At 37.0% G+C, this 23,738-nt stretch overlaps 1 protein-coding gene across 1 annotated transcript in view; it reads right to left on the bottom strand.

Moving 5' to 3' along the window:
• Positions 1 to 803: 803 nt before the first annotated feature.
• The window catches only part of LOC118740208 (flocculation protein FLO11-like), a 59,791-nt gene continuing 36,856 nt past the window's right edge, over positions 804 to 23,738 (bottom strand). Inside the window, exon 2 of the mRNA XM_036471706.1 lies at positions 804 to 5,750. Within this exon, the coding sequence (XP_036327599.1) occupies positions 3,577 to 5,750 (2,174 nt within the window). The 3' untranslated portion in view covers positions 804 to 3,576. The remainder of the gene's footprint in view (positions 5,751 to 23,738) is intronic.

Genomic DNA, 23,738 nt, shown 5'->3' with positions numbered 1-23,738 from the left:
CGTGCGTTTGTTCTAATTTCCTTTTGTTTATATTTTTTTTAAATCGTTTTAGTTCTAATATCGTAAGCGTGCATGGCCTACGATAATGAATATGCAATAATTTTAATTTTTTTCTGCTACCAATTTCTCTCTATGGGCATTTAAAAATTTGTGTAAATGCAGTGAATTGTTTGTTGTAGACTTTTTAATAATTTTTTGTTTGCGTCGAAAATATGAATGTACATAAGTTTGTGTGTGTTGTCGAGAAAATACTTTTTTGGTTAAAAATACTCGTCCAGTAAAGGTGAAGTTTTTTTGAATTTTTTTTGTTTTTTGCATAAATAAATGTCACGCTTTTTTATTGCGGTTTTTTATAAAATAAAAAAAAAAAAACAAAAAACTTAAAATTTTGTTTCTTCCTATGGAAAATGTCACATCCACAGTCGGTGGTAAATTTGGAAAAAAAAATGCAAACAAAAATTTTAAATTATTTTTAAATAAAAACTAATTTCTTTTAGATTTAGCACTTAATTAATAGTTCTTTAAAATGAATACGAATAATTAAAATAAAGAAATGTACTTAAAAGTACTTAGTATCAAAGTATTGTATACCGAAAAAGTTTCCGAGAAAACTTTCAAGGTCATATTTAATTTTTAACGACTTGGCGTTTAAACCAAACACATTATTTTGCTCAAATCAACATTTTACATGTGTAAATATTTATATACATACATATTTATGCATGCATGTCTGTATTCTTAAAAAACAAACTGTTTCTGGAACATTGTCCTATCACATTTTACATATATTTTTTTATAAAATAATAAAAAAATAAACACCTCGTATGTTTATATATATATGTCAATTAAATAAATCAGAAATATTGTAATGTCTTCTGAAATGTGTGCGTTACTAAATAATGTAGGCGTTGTTGCAGTGCATAGTATAACACAAAATAAAAATATAAAAATTAAACAAAATACAGCAGGCAATCAATTTGTGTCAGGAAATGAATGAAAAGATTAAAACGAAAAAAAAATCTTTATCTGCATGTATGTATGTAAATATTTTTAATGCGGTTTTAATTGCCAATAAAAATTGACAATTGCCAATTGCGCAAATAATGAGTAAAGAAAAAAAAAAAAATAAACGCGAGCAAAATACACGCGTTGATGAAGGGTGACACACGTAAACGCCTACAAAATTTATCATTTATTTATTAATAAAATTATCATTGCTAATTAACGCAGCAAATATTGATTTCCGCTTATTGGTTTTTATTAATACATACAAATATAATACACAATTGAGTTTAAAAATTATACATAAAATAATAAAAAAAATAATAAAAGATAATATACAATAGCAAAATATTGTGTAATTTCAAAGTAATCAAAATAGTTTAAATTAAGATTTAAAATGAGAATTATAATTTTGTTTGCTTTAGTTGTAATCATTTGTTTTTGTTCTCAACTAAAATTTGTTGCAGAGCTGAGTGACATTTTCAGAGTTTTGAGTCCATCGTCACGAAGGGGAAATAAAGGGTTTGAGGCTATGAATAATTTTGTGGAAAAGCTTCAGAACTCTGCTGGTACAGGTTGTGGAATACTGGTTGCGGATTTGGCAAGGATAAAATGCGTGAGTTACGATTTTATGGTTGAAGTGACCTCGTTAAGGGTAATGGACGAACCCAAAATTATTGGAAAAAACATTAAAGATTTTTTAGTAAAACTATGAGTTGTCCTTTATTGAATTACGATAGTTAAGGAAAGAAAAAAATTTACCTCGCATAATGCTAATAGGGTCTATGGACTGCTCTATTCGAGATTTTAAGCTCGACAAAGTATCAATTTTTGGATCGAAAAAGAAAAAGAAGTACCCTCCTTTTTGTTTAGTTTATCTTTAAAATATCGCGGTATTGTGATAAATTCAGTTAACCCTTCAAGAAAGACATCAATTAGACTAAAGGAGTCGAAGAGGTTTGAAGTCTATTTTAGAGAGAATCAAAAATCTGTTCGGTCTTGCCAAACATTAAGCTACTACATTAAGCTACATAGGTGAAGCCAAAAATTAAGTGATGTCCTCACTTAGATTCCAGAAAAATTAACACCAGGGTCGTGATACCACTTTGCCTATACTCGATACGCAAAGTTAGGTTAACTTAAATCTTATACACACTTAGACCAGACCCACTTAGGGCGCGAGACGAGCATTGGTGGTTAGGCTGCCGAATCGAGTCTATCCAAAGCTGGAAAAAACGAGAAAGAGTGCGATGCTTTCGATTTCCTCATACACCCGACCACTAAGCCAGTAATCATAAGCCGGAAAGTCCACTTCGTGTGAATTTATGCTCATTAGGCAATGACCTTTTGGAGTTCGAGCCGTTCAAGATGATAGGTTAGGAAAACCTAGTAAACGTTATAAATATTAGGTTTGTAAAGCTTTTCAATGGAGAAAAGCTTTCGAGAGGAGAAAGCCTCATTGCGTGGCTTCGATTTCTAGATGTTTATAAACATGGTCAATATTTCCCTTACAATATCGAGGATCTACACTAGAAGGTCTGGCTGACTAAAGATCGCTCGGCTTCCATTTGTCTTTCAACAATTTCAAGCTTTTGGGTATATCCAACCCTCTTTGCAAAGAAAACATTTTATATACCTCCAAATTCTTGGGGAGATTTCTAAAATATATTTTTACGATATTGTGTGACCGGTTCAAGAAGCGCTTGCTCACTAAGTCAAGACTATTTTAATTTAAATAGGCATCGGTAAGGATCGTTTTAAAGCTTCTACGTATCATTTCACCGAGAACGGGTTGCCTACGCAGTGAGGTGCTTAAAAGGACTCAAAACCAATTTTTTACAATGAAGACTTGCCAAAGAAGTATTAAGCAAAAGTTGTTACCCCTACCTACACTAAACCCACAACACTTCACTCTTCGGTTAATACTTATACGGAGTTGGGTACTAGTCCCAGAAAATACTGCATGAACTTGAACCATTTTTCAACTCGATGAGGTAAATAAATTAAAAAGTTCCAGCCTTTTAATTGTGATGGCTAACTTATGACTTAAAGTTTGTAAAGAAAGATAACTTTGCGGAATGAGATTTCAGAAAGTTATTTCACATTTCTAACCCCAAATTAAATTTATCTTTAAGTTTGGTGTGCATAATTTCTTAGCAGATACAGCTTATAGTACTGGTAGCTAAATAGCAAACCAGGTGGAGCTGGGTTTAACTGTTTGGTAGAGGAAGGAGCGATAATATAATAATCCCACTACCAAATTCTCTAAAGTCAGTGTTAAAAAACTGCTTTACGAAATTCAGCTAAAAAAAATCCCCTGAGTCTAATATAGAAAGTCATATTTTATAAATTTGTATTTTTTTTTTTCATAAAAGAAATCCCTCTTTTCCCCGCGCCTACCATGAAAATGTCACTAGCAACAAAATTTATTAGTTAAACTTGACTAAAAACCTTTAAATATACACATAATAAGAGCCAGTGCACACTGCTGAACTGCATGAGCACCACCCTCCAATTAATCTCGCTTCAGCTCTCACCTACTGACGAATCTTGCAGCTTACATAACCTTCTCAACTATGCCATAGAAGAGTGTGACGTGGTTGGACTATGACTCAAGCTGGTCGCCTCGGAGCTGGGTACTGTCCTATATCGATTCTTTAGTCTAACGCTGCGCGTAGGCATACAAAATTTCCATACCGCTAGCGCACAAATGGCAAGAAAAGCCACGACGACTGTAGCGCCAATGTAGCGCACCTCGGGGCGTGTAAAGAATGTACGCACGCTGGGTTGGTAGACAGTTGGCTGCGGTATGGGTGGCGAGGGTGCAGATGTGGAGAAGGTATACCAATAAACAAAAGTTGTAGCAGGTTGCGTGGAAACGGTGCTGGAGTAGGGTGAGCTGGTTGTAGGTGTTGAAGGCGTTGCCGATGGGCTTGCTGTGTAAGAGTATGGTGTACTGGTAGTGGAACTTAAAGTGTGTGGGGAACTTGCTAAGGAAACTGTTGTAGAAGTAGTTGAGGTAGTTGTAGTGGGCGTAGTTGTCGGAGACGAACCAGACGATGTTGTGGAACTAGACCCAGTTGTGGAACTAATTGTGGTGGATGCTAGGTGCGATGTACTTATGTCGCTGGAGTTGGTGAGCGTGGTGGACTCGGCAGGGCTACTGGCAGCTGGAGTTTCAGTTGATGACTCCGTGGAAGACTCACTTTCCTCAAGTACCCCAGCTGACACTGGTGTTGTGCTGTCAAACATTGAAGTGCTGGAAGTCATGATGAGGTCTTTTGTGCTCTGTGTACTCTGGGTCGAGGACTCCTCATTGGAACTTTCAGTGTAGGTAGGTTGACTAGCTGTGCTTACTTTAGCGGTTGTCGATGATGGTTCCGTGAACTCCGTTTGGCTTGGCATTGTAGGCGAAGAATTGTAGCTCTGCGCAGCCAATACAGATGCTGAGAAGCTTTCAGAAAGATCGTCTATTGTTTCCTGAGTCGTTGAACCACTGCCTTCAAATGTGAAATTGCTCCTAAGGCCAAAATAGCCGTCAGCTGCAATGTCGTCAATATTTCTAGTACTAGACCAAATTTCGGTGCTGCTAGAAGAGGCTTCGGTTGTTCGACTAGTACTTGTAGATTCACTATGAAAACCAATGAGTAATGTTGAAGATTCAGTAGAAGCCTTAACTGTGGTTGAAGTCTCGGTAGAAGGCAAAGTAGATGCAGTAATTGTCTCCGGTGATGCCCTTCCCACCGTAGAAGACACTGTAGTCGTTTCTTTCAGCAGCCTCTGCTCCCGACTAGTGGAATTTGTTGAGTTCTCATGGACAACCAAAATATCCTCCACACCTGTGGGACACTGTGGACAACACTGTCCCTCTACTTTTATCGGATTACTGCAGCCCACCGGCTTACATAAGCTCTCCACACATTCCCGAACACCATTGTCACAGCGGCATTTCGTACAAAAATGGTTTTCATACCACTCGCTGCCATGTAACTGCGGTTCCTGTAAGTTATCGGAGTAACAACTGCGCTCCGTCTCCTGCTGCTCCATTTCGGGGCATTCATTGTGACAGAGCTCTACACCTTTCGGACCGTAACAGCTGCAGCGTGTACAAGCGTTTTGCCAGTAAGCCTGAACAACGGTCGTATCAGCGCATACCGGTTTCGGTTCGCAAGCATATCGCGGACAGCAATCACCTGGGGAACCAGCAGCTTCGTGTACCCTAATAGCCACTTCACCTGTGGAGCATTGTGGTATCGCCTCACAGGGTTTACATTCGCAATCACTCGCTACACTGGAACGGCGAAGCCTTCGTCGGCGTCGCCGATTTTCTTCCGCTACACCGACACAACATATTCCCAACAGACGCTCGTGCTCATCAAGATCATCCATATTTGCGTTGTCAAATACCAGTTCACGTTTAAATTCCTTTTTGGGCTCTAAAAGCTCTGTACCCAAACTGTCCGCGGACTGAGTTGACGTTGTAGTTGTAGGCGAGGTTGTAGCTGTGGCTGTGCTGGCATTAGTTGGCGCCATAACAGCACTCACGTGCAACGGCAGTTCATCGTATTGATGGTCAATTACATCAGCTGGATTGACATCATCATCGTAGAACTCATGTGGTGGCAAAAATTCATCAGGACCATACAGTACATCGACAATGGGCGCTGGGTGTCGCTCCACGCTATCTGGCGGGCAGAGGCTAGTTTCCACAGGACATTGCACCTGACTGCAGTCATCATCGAAAGAAACTAAAAGATAAAAATAGATAAGAAAATAGTATGAGTTAAAGAATGCGTATACTTTTTCTATGGAAAAAATAATAGAAATTACAATAAAAATGGAAAAAAAGGTGGTTCGATCGAATGCCGGATTAAGTTATTTAGGTGCGCTGAGCTTTACATTATCGTCGGCAAGATTCCGGTCAAGACTTCTTTCGGAATCAACAGTTGGTCGTTAGCTAGCTGGAGAAGCCAACTCAAAACCTCCGCGGTCGACGATCATTCTGAGAGAATTTGCAAATTTACATTCGCGGATTTCGCACAACGCTCGCTGAGCCGACTGAAAGCCCGCAAGCTTCCCACAGCTTGCTCAAAGGACTCTTACATCCTTTCTGTTATAATAGATTAACTTAACGGTCGTCTGCGAAGCCCATTCATTAGCCTGTGACATGAAAACCAAATCAGACCGGGAGAGTGGACAGACATTCCTCGGCCAGTTTCGATAACATCACAAGCATTAGTAGCGCTCTGATTGCTACTTGGCTGTCGGAGTTGACAGTTACGCAACTAGTCGGTTTACAGGGGTGGATTTAGCATTTCACTGACTATCAATACATACATACATACATATGCATTACAAAATGATGATAAGGCTCGCAACTATACAAAACTTAGGTGCCACTCGCAGATTGATTTTTTGTGCAGCATCTTGCCCCTACCCTTCACAGGCATGTTGGCAATAGTACCACACTCTAAATAAACTGTCATTGCATGTTGCAAGTAGTATGTACCTTAAAACATGAGGCATCATGTGGCATGTGTGTATGTACAAAATGTAGATGGGGCCAACCAACCAGGCGTATGGGTAATCTTTCGTTGTATATGTATTTGCTGTTGCTTTACGTAGAATATTTGATTCTTTGCACAACTGCTATTGTTTTAAGCTCTTCTTTTGCATACTTTTCTATGTGTATATACATATACATATATATGTGTGTGTTCAATGTGCAATATTGTCGCTTGTTGACAGCAAATTGACATTTCAGCTTTCCTGCATGCTGCGGTTGCAAACGAAAATGTAAACAAACAAACTGAGACGTCCTGTATTTGCGCAAATTCTTTGATACTCACATTTGCTTAGCTACACATTATTGATGTGTGCAGATATGTATGTGTTTGTGTGTGCATGTGGTGAGTGTATGTATGTGCATATTTGGTTTGACTGCATGCTTTTGATATGTAAATTTGATTCTGTATGTGTAAATGCATACCTGATAGCCAAGTCCTTGCATTGCATTGATTATGCCGCACAATGCTTTCAAGTACTTTTTGTGGGGAGAAAATTAAAAAAAAAAAATACGACAAATACAAGAATAACTTAAACAATGCAAACAAGTCTGCAATCATTGAATATCCTTTCTGCAATATTTTCTACATCCAATGTTTACTGATTTAAATCATTCGATATCAATTGCAACAAATGTATGTACTTCGATACGTTCTTCCAACGAACCAGTTAACCAACGATAACCTCGGCGGCAAGCTGAAAATTATCTCCTCGCTAGTAACAGACGGAGTTCCACAAAATCTGTGCATATTTGCGAGCGATTTTGATGTCTACCTGCGAGGAGACGTTTTTTCCAACAGCTGGAAGCTGCTTAAATTGCTTCTTATACCAAAATATCAAGGTAATTGTTCTCCCACTGGATATCGCACATTGTGCATGCTGGACCTCACCGGAAAGCTGTTTAAGCTTTTCATTAAAAACCAGTTGGAAACCCAAGTAGAAATCTGTCAAGCGACTAGCTCGGCTCTATGAAAAAATTATCTATCACCGACACGATCGAGGTCGCACAAGTAAAAACCGAAAAGGCTATAGATGATGGCAAGCGGCCCAGGATAGTTAGGTGGCACCAAAGAATACTACCAAGTCAATTTAAATTCAACGCAGCATCTCTACTAAAAAGAGTCACAGTTGGTGTGCCACAGGGATCCGCGTTAGGTCACCTCTTGTATAGTATCAAACGTTGTGACCGCAAAACGCACACGGAGGTGGTAGTTAGTGCGGAGCATGCTATAGCAGAGGCTTGCCCATAACACGGTAGTCGTACTCATAAATCGCCGTTAAAAGGTGGAGAAAGTGGTTGTTGTTGTTGTTGTAGCAGCATACAAGTTCCCCAAAGAGTTTTTGGGGTGTGTTGCTGGAGTGACAGTCCTTGGCCAAATATAAATCTGGGTCGTTCCGGTTACGTAGACCCGACTATCGTGGGTCTAAGAATATTGAGAAAGTGGTCATCCGAGCTGGTGACTGCAACATAAAGCCCAAGCCATGCGTGAAGCACTTAGGGGTATTGGTGGATCATCCGCTTATTTTCCGTGATTACTTAGAGCATTCTATTAAAAAAGCTGCGATTGCAGAGGAAGCCCTGGCTAGAATAATGACACACTTTGATGGACTCAGGCAGCTGGCCAGACGGGTTCCGGCTGGAGTGCAAACTCCACGTACCGCTTGTGTACTTCTAGAGTTTGCTCTGAATTCATCATAGCTGGCCTATGTGTGCTAATTGGAGTTGTTAAACTCGCCACTGAGACCATCCATTTTCAGCCGACCTGATAGCTCAAGAGTTGTGTGAAGCATGAATCGTATAGTGCAATCATTATCAAAGCGATATCAGCGCCCACAGAAAAATAGTAGGGCAGCACAGCGTCATTCACGGCGGGATAATGCAACAAGGGGCTGGTGGACCCGGCTGTTTTAAAACGTACTTTCATTGCTTTGGTCATGAAGAGACCCCATCTTGCGGGCAATGCAAACCAACATAGCTGAAGATGCGGAACAGGTACTTCTCGTATGCCCCCGTTTCAGAAGGCTAATGAACAAGGCAGAAGATGGCCTTGGCTTCGCCCTGAAATGATACCAACAGTGAGTGCTAACAAGTAGATTCCATTAGGACAGTAAAATAGCCCACTGATCAAACCGCCACACGACGAAATACTTGACGGTAGTGCGGGCGGTAATCGCTACTGCGACGGCAGGGGGTTTCGCTGGGGTTAAAGTTCCACACTGAAGGAGTTAAATTTCCGATGCTTCCTCCTCGTTGAAAAAACTCCCTTCCAATATCTGCATTGCAATAATTTCCTTCCTTTCCTTTGCTTCTACTCGTTTCGTGACCTGCATAGACTCGTACATTAATTGTATATTGCTTTAAAGTGTTTTAGTTTGATATGTCCTGCAACTTTGTGTGTAGTGATTGTACTAATATTCATTTCTGCTTAGCTCAATCAATCTTTCAATATTTGCTGACTTTTGTACAACAAAAATTTGGATTATTGCAAGTCTAATTACAATAGTAATTCGTTTTCTTTGTCACTATTGTAAAAGATTGTGTAAATTTACATTTGACAAGTCACTTTGATTAATTAAATGCCAAGAGCTTTTGTTTGAGTGGTTTCGTTTATAGTTGTGAGTTAAGAATTTTTTAAAATATTTAACAAAGAAAAATTGCCAAAACTCGGAATATAATTTTAGTTAACAATTAGTAGGCAATGCGATTTTCTATAAGTATATTATGAAAAAAAAGTTTGCAATCTCTTTTCAGATTTGGTTTAGGACAACGATTTTTGAAAGCACAACCAACCAAAAAGATACTTTTAAAAGTAGATAAGGGTGATGGGATATCAAAACTCGAATACTAAGGTTAACGTTCAGCACACAGAAAAACAAGCTAGCGACAAGCGTAACAGCTGATTCTGAAAGCCATTCTGTATGCTTACCTATTAAACTAAGAGTTCTCTGAGCTCTGATGGTGTAAGATATAGTGCTTTTAGGATAATATATGCTTCGAAAAAGGTTTCGATCTTCTACTAGAGTTGAGTACAAACAAATTTTTTCAAAAGCAGTTCGCTTGTGGCAAAAATTAAACAATGCGTTCGTTTCCTGGAAAACCTGCTTGGTTGGGCTCCTATTTCCATACAGTTTACCTTTATAATCCACTGTAGAAATCAGCTACAGTTAATAGTGCCGGACCACACATTCCCAAATTCAGCGGCTCTTTGTTTTTTGAATACGAAAAAACTGTACCAATTCTTTCAGTTCCGAGTTCATTTATAGCCTCCAAAATGTGTAGAAGAAAACTCTACCTGGTAGGCACAATAGTAGTTTGAAAATCGACACGAGCAGCTTAAGTTAGGGCCTCACGAGAAAACGCTAGGCTAGTTGGCAAGTAAAAGAAACGACTGCCGCGATTTATTGGCCTCGGCTACAATGGCTTAGGTGGCTATAGCGTCAATCAGGAAGATGAATCGGAACCCCAACCTCCGCTGAGAGTTTCGAAATACATGAAAAATTTAAAGCGCTTTGTACGACTCCTAAATGGTTTTTGAATTCAAAATAAAAAACAGGGCTTTATGCTTTTCGGTATAGAACAATCCTAGGGAGTGACAGCATTAAAATTCCGACTTGACTTTTTGTGGGATATACATACATATATTTCACTAGAAGAAAGCGGTTAATACGGTTAAAGCCGGGAATTTGGTGACTTACCAAAATTTCCTAGCTCGAACTGAATTCATTAATAGTTTACACTTACCTTGCTATGACCTTTAAAGTGTAAAGGCAGATTGAAAATCGAAAACTCACATTAAATTAATCATCTAACGACCCATGCACAAATCACCAAAGGCGTGTGTTTCTGTTTTAATTGTATTAAAAAAATTTCTTGTTTCTCATTAAAAGTCTTATATTTAAAGCTTGAAAAAAAAAAATTAAAAAAAAAAAAACTTTGATGAGCAAAGTTTGAATTTTAAAACTTAAATTTTGCCACTGGCGTCTGCCTGTCTCTTTTATATCCTGTTTTATATAATCGCAGCAACGTTATTATATCTCAGCACACGTACGACGACATTGCTCATAGATTCCAACATGACCAACGACAACCAACTACAGACAACTGAAACAAAAGCCATCCTCCTGACAATGACGTTGGACAATGAAAAAGAAAAGCTTTAGAAAATACGCTCGCAAAACACACATACATATACATATACACATTTGAATATGGCTATACATGCATTTGTATGTACATATTTATGCACACATTGCTAAAAAATATTTATGTATGTCTATGTCAGCGCACTGAGATGTGGCATAATGAACGAAGAAAGGCCGCCAACAGATCACACTGAGTGATGTGACACACAAATTGAGGTCAAGCGGCTGAATTATGATGGTGTCATACAGTGAGACAACTTTTGGGGCATATGCATGTATGTATGTATGTATGTACATATATGTAATACGTTCTTAGCATAACGCAGGACGACATGAGCTTTCGCAGGATGCATTAAAAGGAACTCAAGTAAAAGAGTACGCAAGCATCATTACGACGGCTGTTGTGTGAATAATATTATGGCCTGGATATAGGTCAATCTAAGCAGTAATAAAAAGTAAATCAGCGGCGGATAACTTACACTTATATATACATACATATGTAAATACTCATACAACAGGTGAGCTGTTCTTTGATGTACTGCATTTCGCTTTTGTATTCGCATTGGTTTTGGAATTTGTGTTCGGATTAATATTAGTACTAGTGGCGGCTACAGAATTTTTGTTGGGGGAGGGTGCGGGAGATTTGGGTCAAGTTGACAAATAAGGTAAAATTAACAAGACGTTTAACACGATTCACAAATGACAAGTGACCTGTCACATCCAACTCTAATTTTTTTATCATGCAAACAGATATAAGTAGCTTCTCGAATAATTTTTATGCAGACTACACACAAGGCAAGTATTGAAGTATTAGTTGTCGAAGTTTACGGAGAGCTATCGAGCTACAAAAAATTAAGGGATTATCCGAATTTGTCAAGTTAATAAAATTTATCAAGTTTCGATATTTATTAAATTACGATTATTTATAGAGTTAAGGAAATTTATGGGTTTATCCTAATGCATCGAGTTCCTTGAAATTAAAGAGTTATCGATATTGATTTACCGAAATTTGTCGATTTATCGAATCGTTTTGGTAATTTCCAAAATATTTCTAGTTGTCGAAATTTCAAGTTTATCGAGTTGCCACTGTTTATCGAATTTTATCGTGATACCCGAGTGTAACGAGTTATCGGAATTTTTCGATAGATTTCAAAAAATATGGAGCTATCAAAATTAACCGGATTATCGAAATTCATAGAGGTATCCAAAGTTCACTGGGTCCCCGATCTATATCGAGTTGTATACATTTTTGAGTTATCTAAATTTATAAACGCTCAAAACATGGAATTATAGAAATTTGTCGAAAATCGGATTTTAATGTTTTTGAAATTCATTGAATTATGGATATGTTTCAAATTATCGAAATTAATCGACACACTGGAATGTAGCGGGTAAATTTTAAGGCCTGCCAAAGTCCTCGAGAGACCTTCAAAGATATGAAAAATTGCATACGCGTTTTAGTTTCAAAGCAGAAGACTTTCCGGCAAGTAATTTTGTACCCCTACATACATAGGTTAGAAAACCTCACCAAGGGTCTTAAAAATCTAGAAAAACGGCCGAATTTCGACAGTAACTAGCACTCCTAGTAATATTATTGTTACTCTATATTTCTGATCCACAATTTTTACTTGCGTTACTTTTATTGTTTGCTTAAACGAAACAACTTTCCACAGTCTAAGTAAATGTAACTTGCTAGCGTAAGCAGCAAGAGAAATAATGCCAGTAAGCAGCTATAGAAGTACAAAAGCAAAACAATGCTTGCCATGTAATAAATACACCTGTCAGTTCAAAGTCATTCAGAGTTGTTGATTCTGAGTGCGGTCGCAAGCCAACAAATGTGAGTTTAACTTGGCTGCCAAGGAGGAGGAAATACACCCCCCCGTATACATACATATGTAGTATATGTATGTATGCTCAAACATAAAGTCATGGTTACCTGCTTGCTGAACAATGGCGTAAGTGTGAAAAGCCGTAAAAGTTTAGCAAGGCAAGGTGACAGCAACAAAGGAAGTCTTATCGGATATCGCAGCGGAAACGGATGTATTTTGATGAATGTGTGGTTGCTAACCGCTTTGGAATTGCTAAAGAACATGAGCTTTGCGGAAGCAAATAATGGTTGAACAGTAGATTAAAAAGGTTTAAAAGAACGGTATAAAGGAAGAAGTGGTAATTTGGTAGGACGAAATGTAGTAGGTAAATTACAAAAAAATACGAAGCACTAAATACTAAGTGGCAAATATTTAATACTAAATTTTAAATAATATTTACGAAAAGCATAGCACTACTCTATAAACAAATACTCCGAATATCTGTTACAAAAAGGAAAATACCTGCCTCACGTCGCCGACCACAGTTTTCCCAATATGCCATTGCATTTCAATATAAATATGCGAAAAAATATACCTAAAAACGTATATGCAATTTAAACGCGAACGGTTTGAGTTTCCCCCTCCACACCAACTGTTTGCTCGGGCAATTAAAAACGCATGAAGTGGCATGCAAAAGAGCAATTGTGTGCATTTTTATTTTTATTTTTATTTTTATTTTTTGAAAAGAAATGAAACAATATTTATTATAGCTCCTTTTAGCTTGCACTTGAGCGCTCAAAATACTCGAATTAATAAGAGAAACGTAGTGAAAAAGGCGTAGAAATAAACAAAAGTGATGTACGATGCTCATAAATGCGCTCGAACATATTTTAATTGCTGGCAGTGGTGCCACAGAAAGCATAAACGAAAAAAAAAAATTTTAAAATAAAAACCAAAAAAAAAGAGTATCAACAAAAAGGAGGAATAAAAAAATGCAACAAAAATTGCACTTTAAAAAATCGCCTAGAACAAATAAAACAATTCTTGTTGCGAGGTATCTATAAAAATAACTTCAACCATTTTATAAAAGAAATAGGGGGATAAAAAGCATACAAATAGCGAAATCTGAGCATCAGTCAAAGGTCTGAGAATATTTTTTTTTTTTAATTTTCGTCACACGTATGTATGTAAGAATGTGTCTACATATGTGAGTGCACATAAATGTACTGCTATGTCGTACTACGCATTTGCGTTTATTGTAAACAAATACGATTTTCGCTACATTTAATTTTATTGCATTCATTTACGAAATAAATTCTCCAGCGTCAGAAACTATCTTCTATATCTATATTAAGGGTCTTCCCTAAAAGTCATAAAAGCCGCGTAAAACTCGAAAGTTTACGAGCCACGTAAAAGAACCATCAGCATGCATCTCGAAGAAATAATGAAAAATTTTAGAAAAACAAATAAAATAAATAAAAATTTATAAGATATATAAATAAATAAATTTCATCCACGTCCTATTTTATTAAATTAGGATTTTTTCTAACTCTCGACATTTATAATTATATTTTAGCTTTCCTTCGAGCTAACGGGCTGTTATAAAATATACTAGGAAATGAAAATTGCGTCAAATAATTCGGGTTAACCTGCCAGACAAGCGGTGTTCCCGACTCATAAATTATCGAGTTTTACACAGTTTAAGACTTAACGAATTTAAAGGAACCCGCTTACTAACTGTTATAAAATTGTTCGCATTTGAAATGTTTGTAACGATTTGACTCAAAAAATACGAAACCGATTTAAGTTTTTTTTTTCAAAAAAGATGCAGTTATGAACAAGAATTTAGTGACACACCTTTTTTTTAATTCTGAGAGATAAACACTGCTCGGCCGTCAAGCTCAGCACATAGCGACGCAAAAATTTTGTATATCAGTGCCGAATAAACAGGAGCTAACAAAGACAAGAAACGAGTGAGTAAAGGCCAAAGGTCACGTAACTGCGCTGGGTTTGAGCTAAAGGTCGTCTACTTAAGCAAAGAAATAGGTAGAGAAAAAGCTTAAGTGCTTAACCAGCGTAAACATTGCAGGTAGGGTTTTGCCGGGCTTGGACCACTGAAACTTGAAATTACTAACAAACTCGGAGGAAAAATAAAATTTAGATTAAAGTTTTGTATGAATATAGTATTGTATCAAAACAACGATCTACATACATACATACATATATCACATATGTATGTCGCACCCTCTTACTACGAATAATTATTAATTGTAGTTACTCAGCTGAGATGAGAATGTTACTCATACGCCATGTACGTATATATGCTCGATTCGATCCAATAAGGATCCGCTTTTCTGAATTTTAAAATCTGATTTCAGATTCAGCGACCTTAAGAACCCCTGATTGCAAAGTTTTAAGCGAATCTAATCGATGTTAATTTAAACCGCCATCTTGAATTAAAAAAAAAAAAAACACTCAACGGCATTTATTAAATAGCAAACCACTTAAACTAATTTTTCCTAAAGGTTTTGAATTTTTTAAATCAAACCTAAAATGGAGAGGTGGAGCAGCCTGCTTCGCTAAAAATGTCCCATATACATACGTTCGGGCAGAGTTCTCTTGCAAAACAATAAATAAACTTGAGACTATGTTTTTGTGTGGTGTGAGAAGACATGATAGATAGCGAAATGACAAACTGCTTATCCGCGGGTGATCCAATGGCATCCCAAAAACCTGGAAAAACAAAGCGCATACTAAAAAAAAAAATATATACGAGAAGAAGTTCTGATGGAGAGACCGCCGCCCAAGTTTAGCCAGACCCCGTTAGTGACAAAGCAAATGTTAATATCTTTTTGATAAGAAAAGAAAAGGTAATCCGAAGTGCACTTGTCAGCTATCTGTCAGTTATCTGTTACCCTATCTAAGACCTTTAGTCTATTCTCGTTCGATGAAGTGGTGAAGTATAAAAATTTTTAATCGCTGATAATACAATTTGATAAAAATCTTTAACAAATATGTGGGTTTTTTTGGATGAAAAAAATCACTTACCGGTTTCACAGTAGAATTGCAACTCGGTTTCGCTTGGCCCTTAAATAGTTAAATGACTACAATTTCTCCTGAATGGACATTCATATTGTGACATTATTCAAACTTTCAGACTTGATTGTATATCGAAAATAGCTTCATTTTGATGCGATTTTGCACGCCAATGATTCTTATACACCTGAGTCAAACTCTTTAACGGTATTATCACTTTAAGACCGCAAGTGGAGATTGATGCCACTGATGATTTATAAATAGTGAAAATAGCACACACACAAGCATAAACATACACTTAACATACACATCTACAAAACTGCATCTCATAAAACCCAAATACATTAATTTCCGGCCCTTACTCTAGTATTTGTTAACAAATATATTTAATTTAATGATTTAATAATAAATTAATTAATTGGTCAACGTGGCGTATACGCAACATCCGTCGGAAAGTTCATATGTATGTATACACACGTATGTATGTATGTATGTATACTATATTTGCTTGATGGTCTATATTTGTTCACGGAAATCAACGCTCGCCCGTACATGCATACTAGTTAGTACATACATATTTCAACAACAAGCCATTTGGCTGTGGCAGAGCTTGCGCTCATTTGTATGTATATTTTGCGCTTGTTGATTGAATGAATGAATAAGTGAATAAATAAGGAAATTCATCTACATATTTACATGCTGTGATTCTCCTGCTCCATCATGAGCTCAAGAGATGAATGACTTGCTTTAGTTTTGAACTGTTGGCTATACATATAAACGCAATTAAATTTGTACTTATGAGTGCAAGTGTAAAATTAAATTAAATTGCATGAGATTTTATGGCAAGAAAATGTTTGTGTGTAAAATCGCTACTTAAACCTACAAAACTGCATACCCAAAAAAATTCTAAAAGGGTTTGAAATTTTGGTGAAAATTTGTCGAATTTTCGTAAAATTTTGCAAAAATTTTGAATCATTAATTTATATGCCATTTGCCATGCAAAATGAACTATATTTCTTTTAAAAATAATAAAAAACAAGTAAAAAAGTCTAAGTTCGGGCGGAACCGAACATTAAATACCCGGCGCAAGTATTAAATATATGTTTTTCACCCTTCCGAAAGCTACCGCTACATGGTAAACCGAGGTGTATCCATTTTGAGTAAATTAGCGTCCTTAAATTTCGAAATATTGAAGTTTCAAGCATATCTGAAATTTACTGTTATATGAAAAGCGGCCGTAATTTTAGTTCGATTTCAATAAGTTTCAACGTTTTGCTTCTATGTGGCAAGTACAATAACCACACCGAGTTTGGTACAAATTGGTAGAACGGTTACCGAGATACATATATGTGATCATAAGTGGGCGGTGCCACGCCCATTTTTCAAAATTGTATCCTAAACGTATTTCTTGGTAACGAATTGTTGCAAGCATCAATTTTGAATAAATTAGCTTCAATAATTACTGATTTATCGAAGATTTCGTATTTCTCTAAATTACCGTTATATGGGATTATTGTCCTATTTTAAAAATTTTCGGCCATTTCGTATGTTATACCAAGGTTAACAACTGTGCCAAGTTTGGAAGAAATTGGTGCAGCGGTTACCAAGATATATACACATGTAAACATAACTGGGCGTGGCTACGCCCATTTTCCAAAAATTTATAATATTCTTATTTTTCGTCTAAAACTTATTGTAAATATCAATTTTGAGTGAATAATCTTCAGTAGTTACTAAAATATCGCAGTATTCGTATTTCTGAAAATTACCGTTATATGGGAAGTGGGCGTGGTTATTGTCCAATTTTTAAAATTTTCGGCCATTTAGTATGCTGTATCAAGGCCAACAACTGTGCAAAGTTTGGAATAAATTGATGCAGCGGTTACCAAGATATACACATGTAACCATAAGTGGGCGTGGCTACGCCCATTTTCAAAAAAATGTTAATATTCTTATTTTTCGTCTAAAATTTATTATAAATATCAATTTTGAGTGAATTATCTTCAGTAGTTACTAAAATATCGCAGTTTTTGTATTTCTGAAAATTACCGTTATATGGGAGGTAGGCGTGGTTATTGTCCGATTTTGCCCATTTTCAATACCATCCGTCCTACGCCCGAAAGAAGTGCACATACCAAGTTTCGTTAAGATATCTCAATTTTTACTCGAGTTATGGTGTGCACAGACGGACAGACGGACGGACGGACGGACGGACGGACGGACAGACAGTCACCGCTTAATCGATTTCTCTTTTCATCCTGATCATTTATGTATACATTTGTCTATATCTATCTCGATTCGTTTTGCCTGTTACAAACAACCGTTATGTGAACAAAGTTATAATACCCTTGTGCACAAGTGCGCTCGGGTATAAAAAATTTTTATTACGAAAAACATTACAAATATTAAAAAAAAACACTGTACGGAAACATATGTATTCTGGTGAGTGAGTGTATGTATGTAGATAATAAAAATTTGTTCGATATTTTATTCGCAGTCGAAAATTGGAAGTATGTAAGGTCAGTGGGTTCTATAAGATATTTTTAGTTAATTGTTTAGGATTTTTACAGCAAAAGGAGTAGTAAATCTCTGGTAAAGACTGGTTTTCACTATTTCCTATTTAGACGCCAAAGTTTGGCGACATATTTTGACACAACTTTATTTTCTTTTTTCCTACCTTTACCAATGATATTATGAAAACTGTCAGATAGCCTATTTCGCAGCGCATGTACACGACTAAAGACCTATGCTGCTACTGACTGACACGTAGTTTAACCCCCAAAATCCCCCTAGCATCAAGTGCCTGTCTAGGAATGGCGGCCATTGTTGTGAAGAAATTAAGCTGGAAAGATTTTTTTTTCTAAAAAACGGTAATCGATGGTGCGGCGTCTTATTGAAACGTTCAATGATTTCCACCAAATTGATTTCTTACCGAGATAATAAAGCAATTTTAGGAACTATCCATTACAAAATACCAATAGACTACATTCGTAAAGCATGTAAAGCGGACAGACTCAACGCTATTATCCGTGCTAAAGATGGCTGCATCGAAGAGTAAGTAATACACTAGTTTTTATGATGAACTGATATTTTTAAATAACAAACAAACAAACTAACAAAATGAAAGCAGTTTAAACATCTTCGAGTGCCTACTTCTGTAGTATGTTGCTTATGAATAGTTTGTAATAGCCAGGCTGGAGCATATAAATTAAAGAAAATTCTGGAACACTTCATTTTAAATATCGAATTTTATGTAAGACCTAAACCCGGTTTCCCCAATCAATGTTAAAATTTATCCGACCGTTAAAATGGCTGTTGATTTTAAATTTGATTGGTGCAACCGGGCACTAGAGAAGTTTATTTTCTATCTGTACTCTATTTAAGCTGTTCGTACCTTTTTCCATTGAGCAGCCAGTTCGAAAAGTTAAAGCCGTCATAAAAATGAGTAAATATCCCGCATATTTCATCTGCAGATGGATATGCGCCCAGTATAAATACGTAGACATTTTGAACTGTGGTGTAATTTTACCTAGAAAGAAAGAATAGAGAGAGAGGGGATTAAGTGGAAAATATTTTACAAGAAATAGTCTAAATATCAAGCAACACTCTTATGTATGAAACCACTTATGACTTATAGTCATTTATTCAACCTTAAAAAGTGCTGGAAATTGTGCTATGAAACAAAAGTTATATCACCTTTTGCTGTTAAATAGATGACTATAAGTGACCATCAGATCAAGATGCAAGGATGGTATTTTCAAGGAAAGCAGTCAAGAGTTCTGGCTTTAATTTAAGTCCATTTTTGTTAGCCTGTAATTGTTCACATATTTGTTTTTGCTTTTGTTTAAAAAAAAACTAACAAAGAAGAAGTTTTGAGTTTGACATAGTTGAGAAGCACCACTGCCGGGCTTACACCTGGTGTAATCGGCTATAGTAGTCATACCATCACCTGCAGCATTTGTAGCCACGGAGACTGGATAAATATTTTGTTCATGTAGTTGTGCCTTGAGGGAGATGAGGCGGCAGTGGATGAGCGATGGGTTTGGAGTTGCAAAAGCGTAATTCGATTGGAGAAGATTTACACTGATTTTTTTTGTAACTTCGCGCTTATTTTTTAAAGTAATTTATTCTGAATCGAGTTAAAGCGATCCAGGCGCTGGTCACGACCTAAACCGAAAAATAGTTGGCACATAGCTTAGGTTAGGTAGCAGTTTCTGATGGAATATACTTAAAAAACGGTTTTTTTTTGTATTAATTAATATAAATTTCCAACAAATCAAACAGAAAAACGGTTACCATACTTTGGAAAACAATTATTAGTATAAAATAGGAAAATTATTTACAGCTATTTGTCAAAATTTAATTAAAAAGTAGTTTGTTCTATGAAGGTTTTAAGACGAATGCGCGAATTCCATTTTCCTACTTTCTTGCTCCTAACTGTCAAATCCTTAGCAATTTTAAAAATGTAGTGGGGACATTATTTTCGCAACATCCAGACCATGCGCGTATTTGAAAAAGTTTGAAAAAACCTCTACCCCAAAAGTTTGTTTCAATATCACCAACACCAACCAACAGCGCCTGAATATCTCCTTGTGGCTTCGTAAACTATGCCAAATTTAGTTTGGCCGCATTTTGGTTGAGTTACAAGTGGTCTTAACTACATAGCAAAAGTTATGCGTAGCCCCAAAAAACCAGATAAAAAAATGTAGTTTTTAAATTTTTGTTTCACATTTGGCACTCTACGGCACATGTGTTGCATGCCACAGATGGCGAAAACAAAGTGCCACTAAAAACGCAGCAGAGCACAAACTTCAAACAAAAACAAAAAAAAAAAAACTGAAAATCTAAAGCGGATGGCAAGTAAAATGAATGGGAAGGAAGGAAAAGGGGGACCCAAGGGGAGAAAAAATGGGGAGAGAGAAAAAACAGGAGCGAGATAAAAAAAGTGACAAGCGCTTGAACAGCTCGTTAGGTGAGTGTATGAATTATTGTGGAGAAAAGGCGGGATTCTAAAACTTTGGGAATTAAATAAAAAGCAGTGCCTTGGCTCGCAAGCTGTGAAAAGTATGCTATAAAAAATGCAGCGGTTGAGCCAAAAGCACGGCATAACAAATGTGCTGCCACTCATAAGCGATCTCGCTCAATAGCAATGTTTTGTTAGCAACATGTTGCCCTAAAAATGTTACTTTTATTTTCTATATTTTAGCATCTTTTTACAATGCGCTCATGTACTCAGAAAAAAAAAAACTTAAGAAAATACTCCTTAAAGTAACAAAAGCGCTTATAGTAATTCACTCGAAAATTGCGCACTCAAAGCAATTGTTACTATTGGATATTTCATAAGCGCATTTCTTGTCCGTTTTCGCTATTGTTGCCCGCTGGCACAGGTTTACTTATGGTACATGCCCGCGTTTTTTCCTTGTTTTTTGTTCGTTATAGCCGCTTAGCCAGCCCACACATTTATGCAGCCGCCCATTGACAGTGTGCGCGCGCGCGCGCGATGCGCTAGTGAACTCATGCGTGTTAGCTAACATTTTTTCACTGCCACAAAATGCAAAAGCTCACATTACTTGCTCACCTTACACACACACACACACACACACACACACATGCATACATATAAAAGCGCACACATGTCAGCTAGGGGCCCACAAATGCAATTTGTGGTATTAGTAGTGTGTGGCCGCGTGTGGCAAGCCAGAAAGCAGTCAGACGTTGTAGGGCAGCATAGCAAGTTGTAGTTCATGTTGCCACTTCATACTACGAGTATAAGTGAGTGCATACATCTCTTTTGTATGCCTGTTTTTTTTGTTGGCATTATTATTGTTATTGCTTTGTGAGCAGAATTTGAAAAAAATAAAAAAAAATTACAGGGGTAAAGATTGCAAAGTGTTTTTGTTTTTTATTTTGTTATTGCCAGGCTAAAATATGCATGCATACATACCTATCTGACTACATCATCGAATGTTTAGGAAACCTTCGTAGCTGCGAGTGCACAAAAGGTTACTCATACGCCATGTAGCCAGTCTCTGTGGTTGTAGTATTATATTTTTAGAGTGTAGTATAATGAATGTGAATTCCTTTCTTACTTTTTTATTTTCGCTTAATTTTCATAATCAGGACAATGCATTTTGTATTGCTTATATCTTTTTTTTAGTACTACATGAACAAATAATAAGACTGGCTGGCAAGCAGGGGCTATGTTGCTCCAATTTAATCGCATTGTACTACAGTGTAGGGCCAACACATAATTAGCTGGCGTACTTAAAATAATTTAGGTGAATTTCTTCTGCTTTTTAGTTCAGTGTAATATGCAGTGTTGAAAAAGAAGTTAGAAACAGAGTAAAATTATACAGTTAATGAGTTTGTTTTCATAAAAAAAAAAACTTTGTGCGATGCGCGGAGGGATTTCGGCAGAAAACATTCCGTTCCTTGAACATGTAATTCTTATATTTTGACTATTTAGCGTTACAAATCTATTTCTTAATAAGAAAATTTTATTATAACTTTTTACGAAATTTACAATTTTATAGTAAACAAGTAGTTTTTAAGCAAACAACAAAACCGACTTCAATTATCATATAAAAAATGAAGATTTCCTTTAAAAAAGGGATTATAGAAAACGGTTAAAACTGGTGAAAAGTTATGCGGTAATATACAAAAAAAAAAACATGTTCCGACGAGTTTTGAAATCGGTTAATAAAACTAACAGAAGTCAAAAGAATTTTATTCAACTAAAATTTATTCAGCCTTGTCATGAGTATCATTTTCCCCAAAACCGGTTCACTTTTTGTATCTGTGTGTTTACTATGGGCGGATGAAAAACTTTCGGGTGACATTTTTTTCGGGCGAAACTCAGTATAAGTGAGACACTTTCCGTGATTTGGCAGACGCATTTGCCTAGAAATCAGATGATGACATTCCCCTTCCTCGCGACAGAAGACGAAGAGTACTTGAGAACCACATTTTGAAGCTACAAATGGTTTGTGGCCTGAACTGTGACCAGTGAAGATGCCATGAGATATGCTATTGAATATATTGAAAGCTTTAAATTTCCGCATCTGGATGATATCCCAACCAGTGTACGTAAAAAAGGTGCTGAGGTTTTGGTGGCGACCTTGGTTACATATCACAATCATGGAGACTAGTACACATCCTCTTTATCCCTAAAGTCGGTGGTGACAACTACTCTAGTCCTAAAAGCTTCACGCCTCATCAGCTTGGAGAGATTGCTTTGGACAATGCAATTTTCGATACCATGCCCAACTTGGCTCTAAGGCATGGGGAAGATTCTTTGCGTATAAATTACAGACAGAAACGGGTAAATATGTCGCGTGCGGCGGTCATAGCGCTTGTCGTCAGAGCGGTGTGCTTTCTCCTTTGTTCTGGTGCGGGATAATTCATTCCTTGCTGGTCAAAATGAATAGCTCTCTACGACCAGGTCAATGCAACTAAAGGTCCTTCCAGGTAATTCACTGCTAAATTGGCAAGGATTCGAAAACGGAAGTTCTGTTCGTTACATTTCTAGCTTCACCTAGGTTTGAAGTCTTTGCATACAACAGTGTATTCCTTATGAATGTATCCAGGTACTACCAATGAAAAAGTAAACCTCAGTCGATATTTGATGGTATGCACCTTGACTGCCAGAACTTTAAATGGGAAAAGTGCCGTTGGTCCCCGGCTGGTTGGTGTCCGCAAGTAGACCAGGAATGCGATGGATGGAGATGGAACCCTCAGTAAGCTTGAAATCAAAACTAACCTCGTTAGACTCAGACACCATGTAATAAACGATAGAGTTATGGCGGCGGAGTGGGGTGGTGCCACTGTGTAGCGCAGAGTAGATAGGGACACACCCCAAGTTGGTGTTCTCTCTTCCGTTCTCTGAATTGTGGTAATAAACGACCTGACCTACTAACGGAGTTGCCGAGTGGGTGCTGGCTGATTGCCTATTCTGATGGTGTCGAAATTTTTGTGAGGAGTAAATTTTTGGATACCCTGTACGACTTAGCTCAAGGATACTTGACCCTGGTGGCTAGATGATCTGCGAACAGCGGACTTGCTGTAAATACTAATAGAACTGTGAGGGGTCCTGGTTGCCTGACTGCCTCGCGGTCTGGATACTCTAGCATTATCGGGGACGTCAATTTCATCACTGATAACATGGATCACTGCATGATTAGCCTT

This window comes from Rhagoletis pomonella, unplaced genomic scaffold, assembly GCF_013731165.1.
Source record: "Rhagoletis pomonella isolate Grant_MI unplaced genomic scaffold, Rhpom_1.0 Rhpom_scaffold_00005, whole genome shotgun sequence".
In the NCBI taxonomy this organism is placed as follows: domain Eukaryota; kingdom Metazoa; phylum Arthropoda; class Insecta; order Diptera; family Tephritidae; genus Rhagoletis; species Rhagoletis pomonella.
The sequence above is the reverse complement of the archived record's forward strand: the minus strand, read 5'-3'. Positions and strand labels throughout refer to the sequence as shown.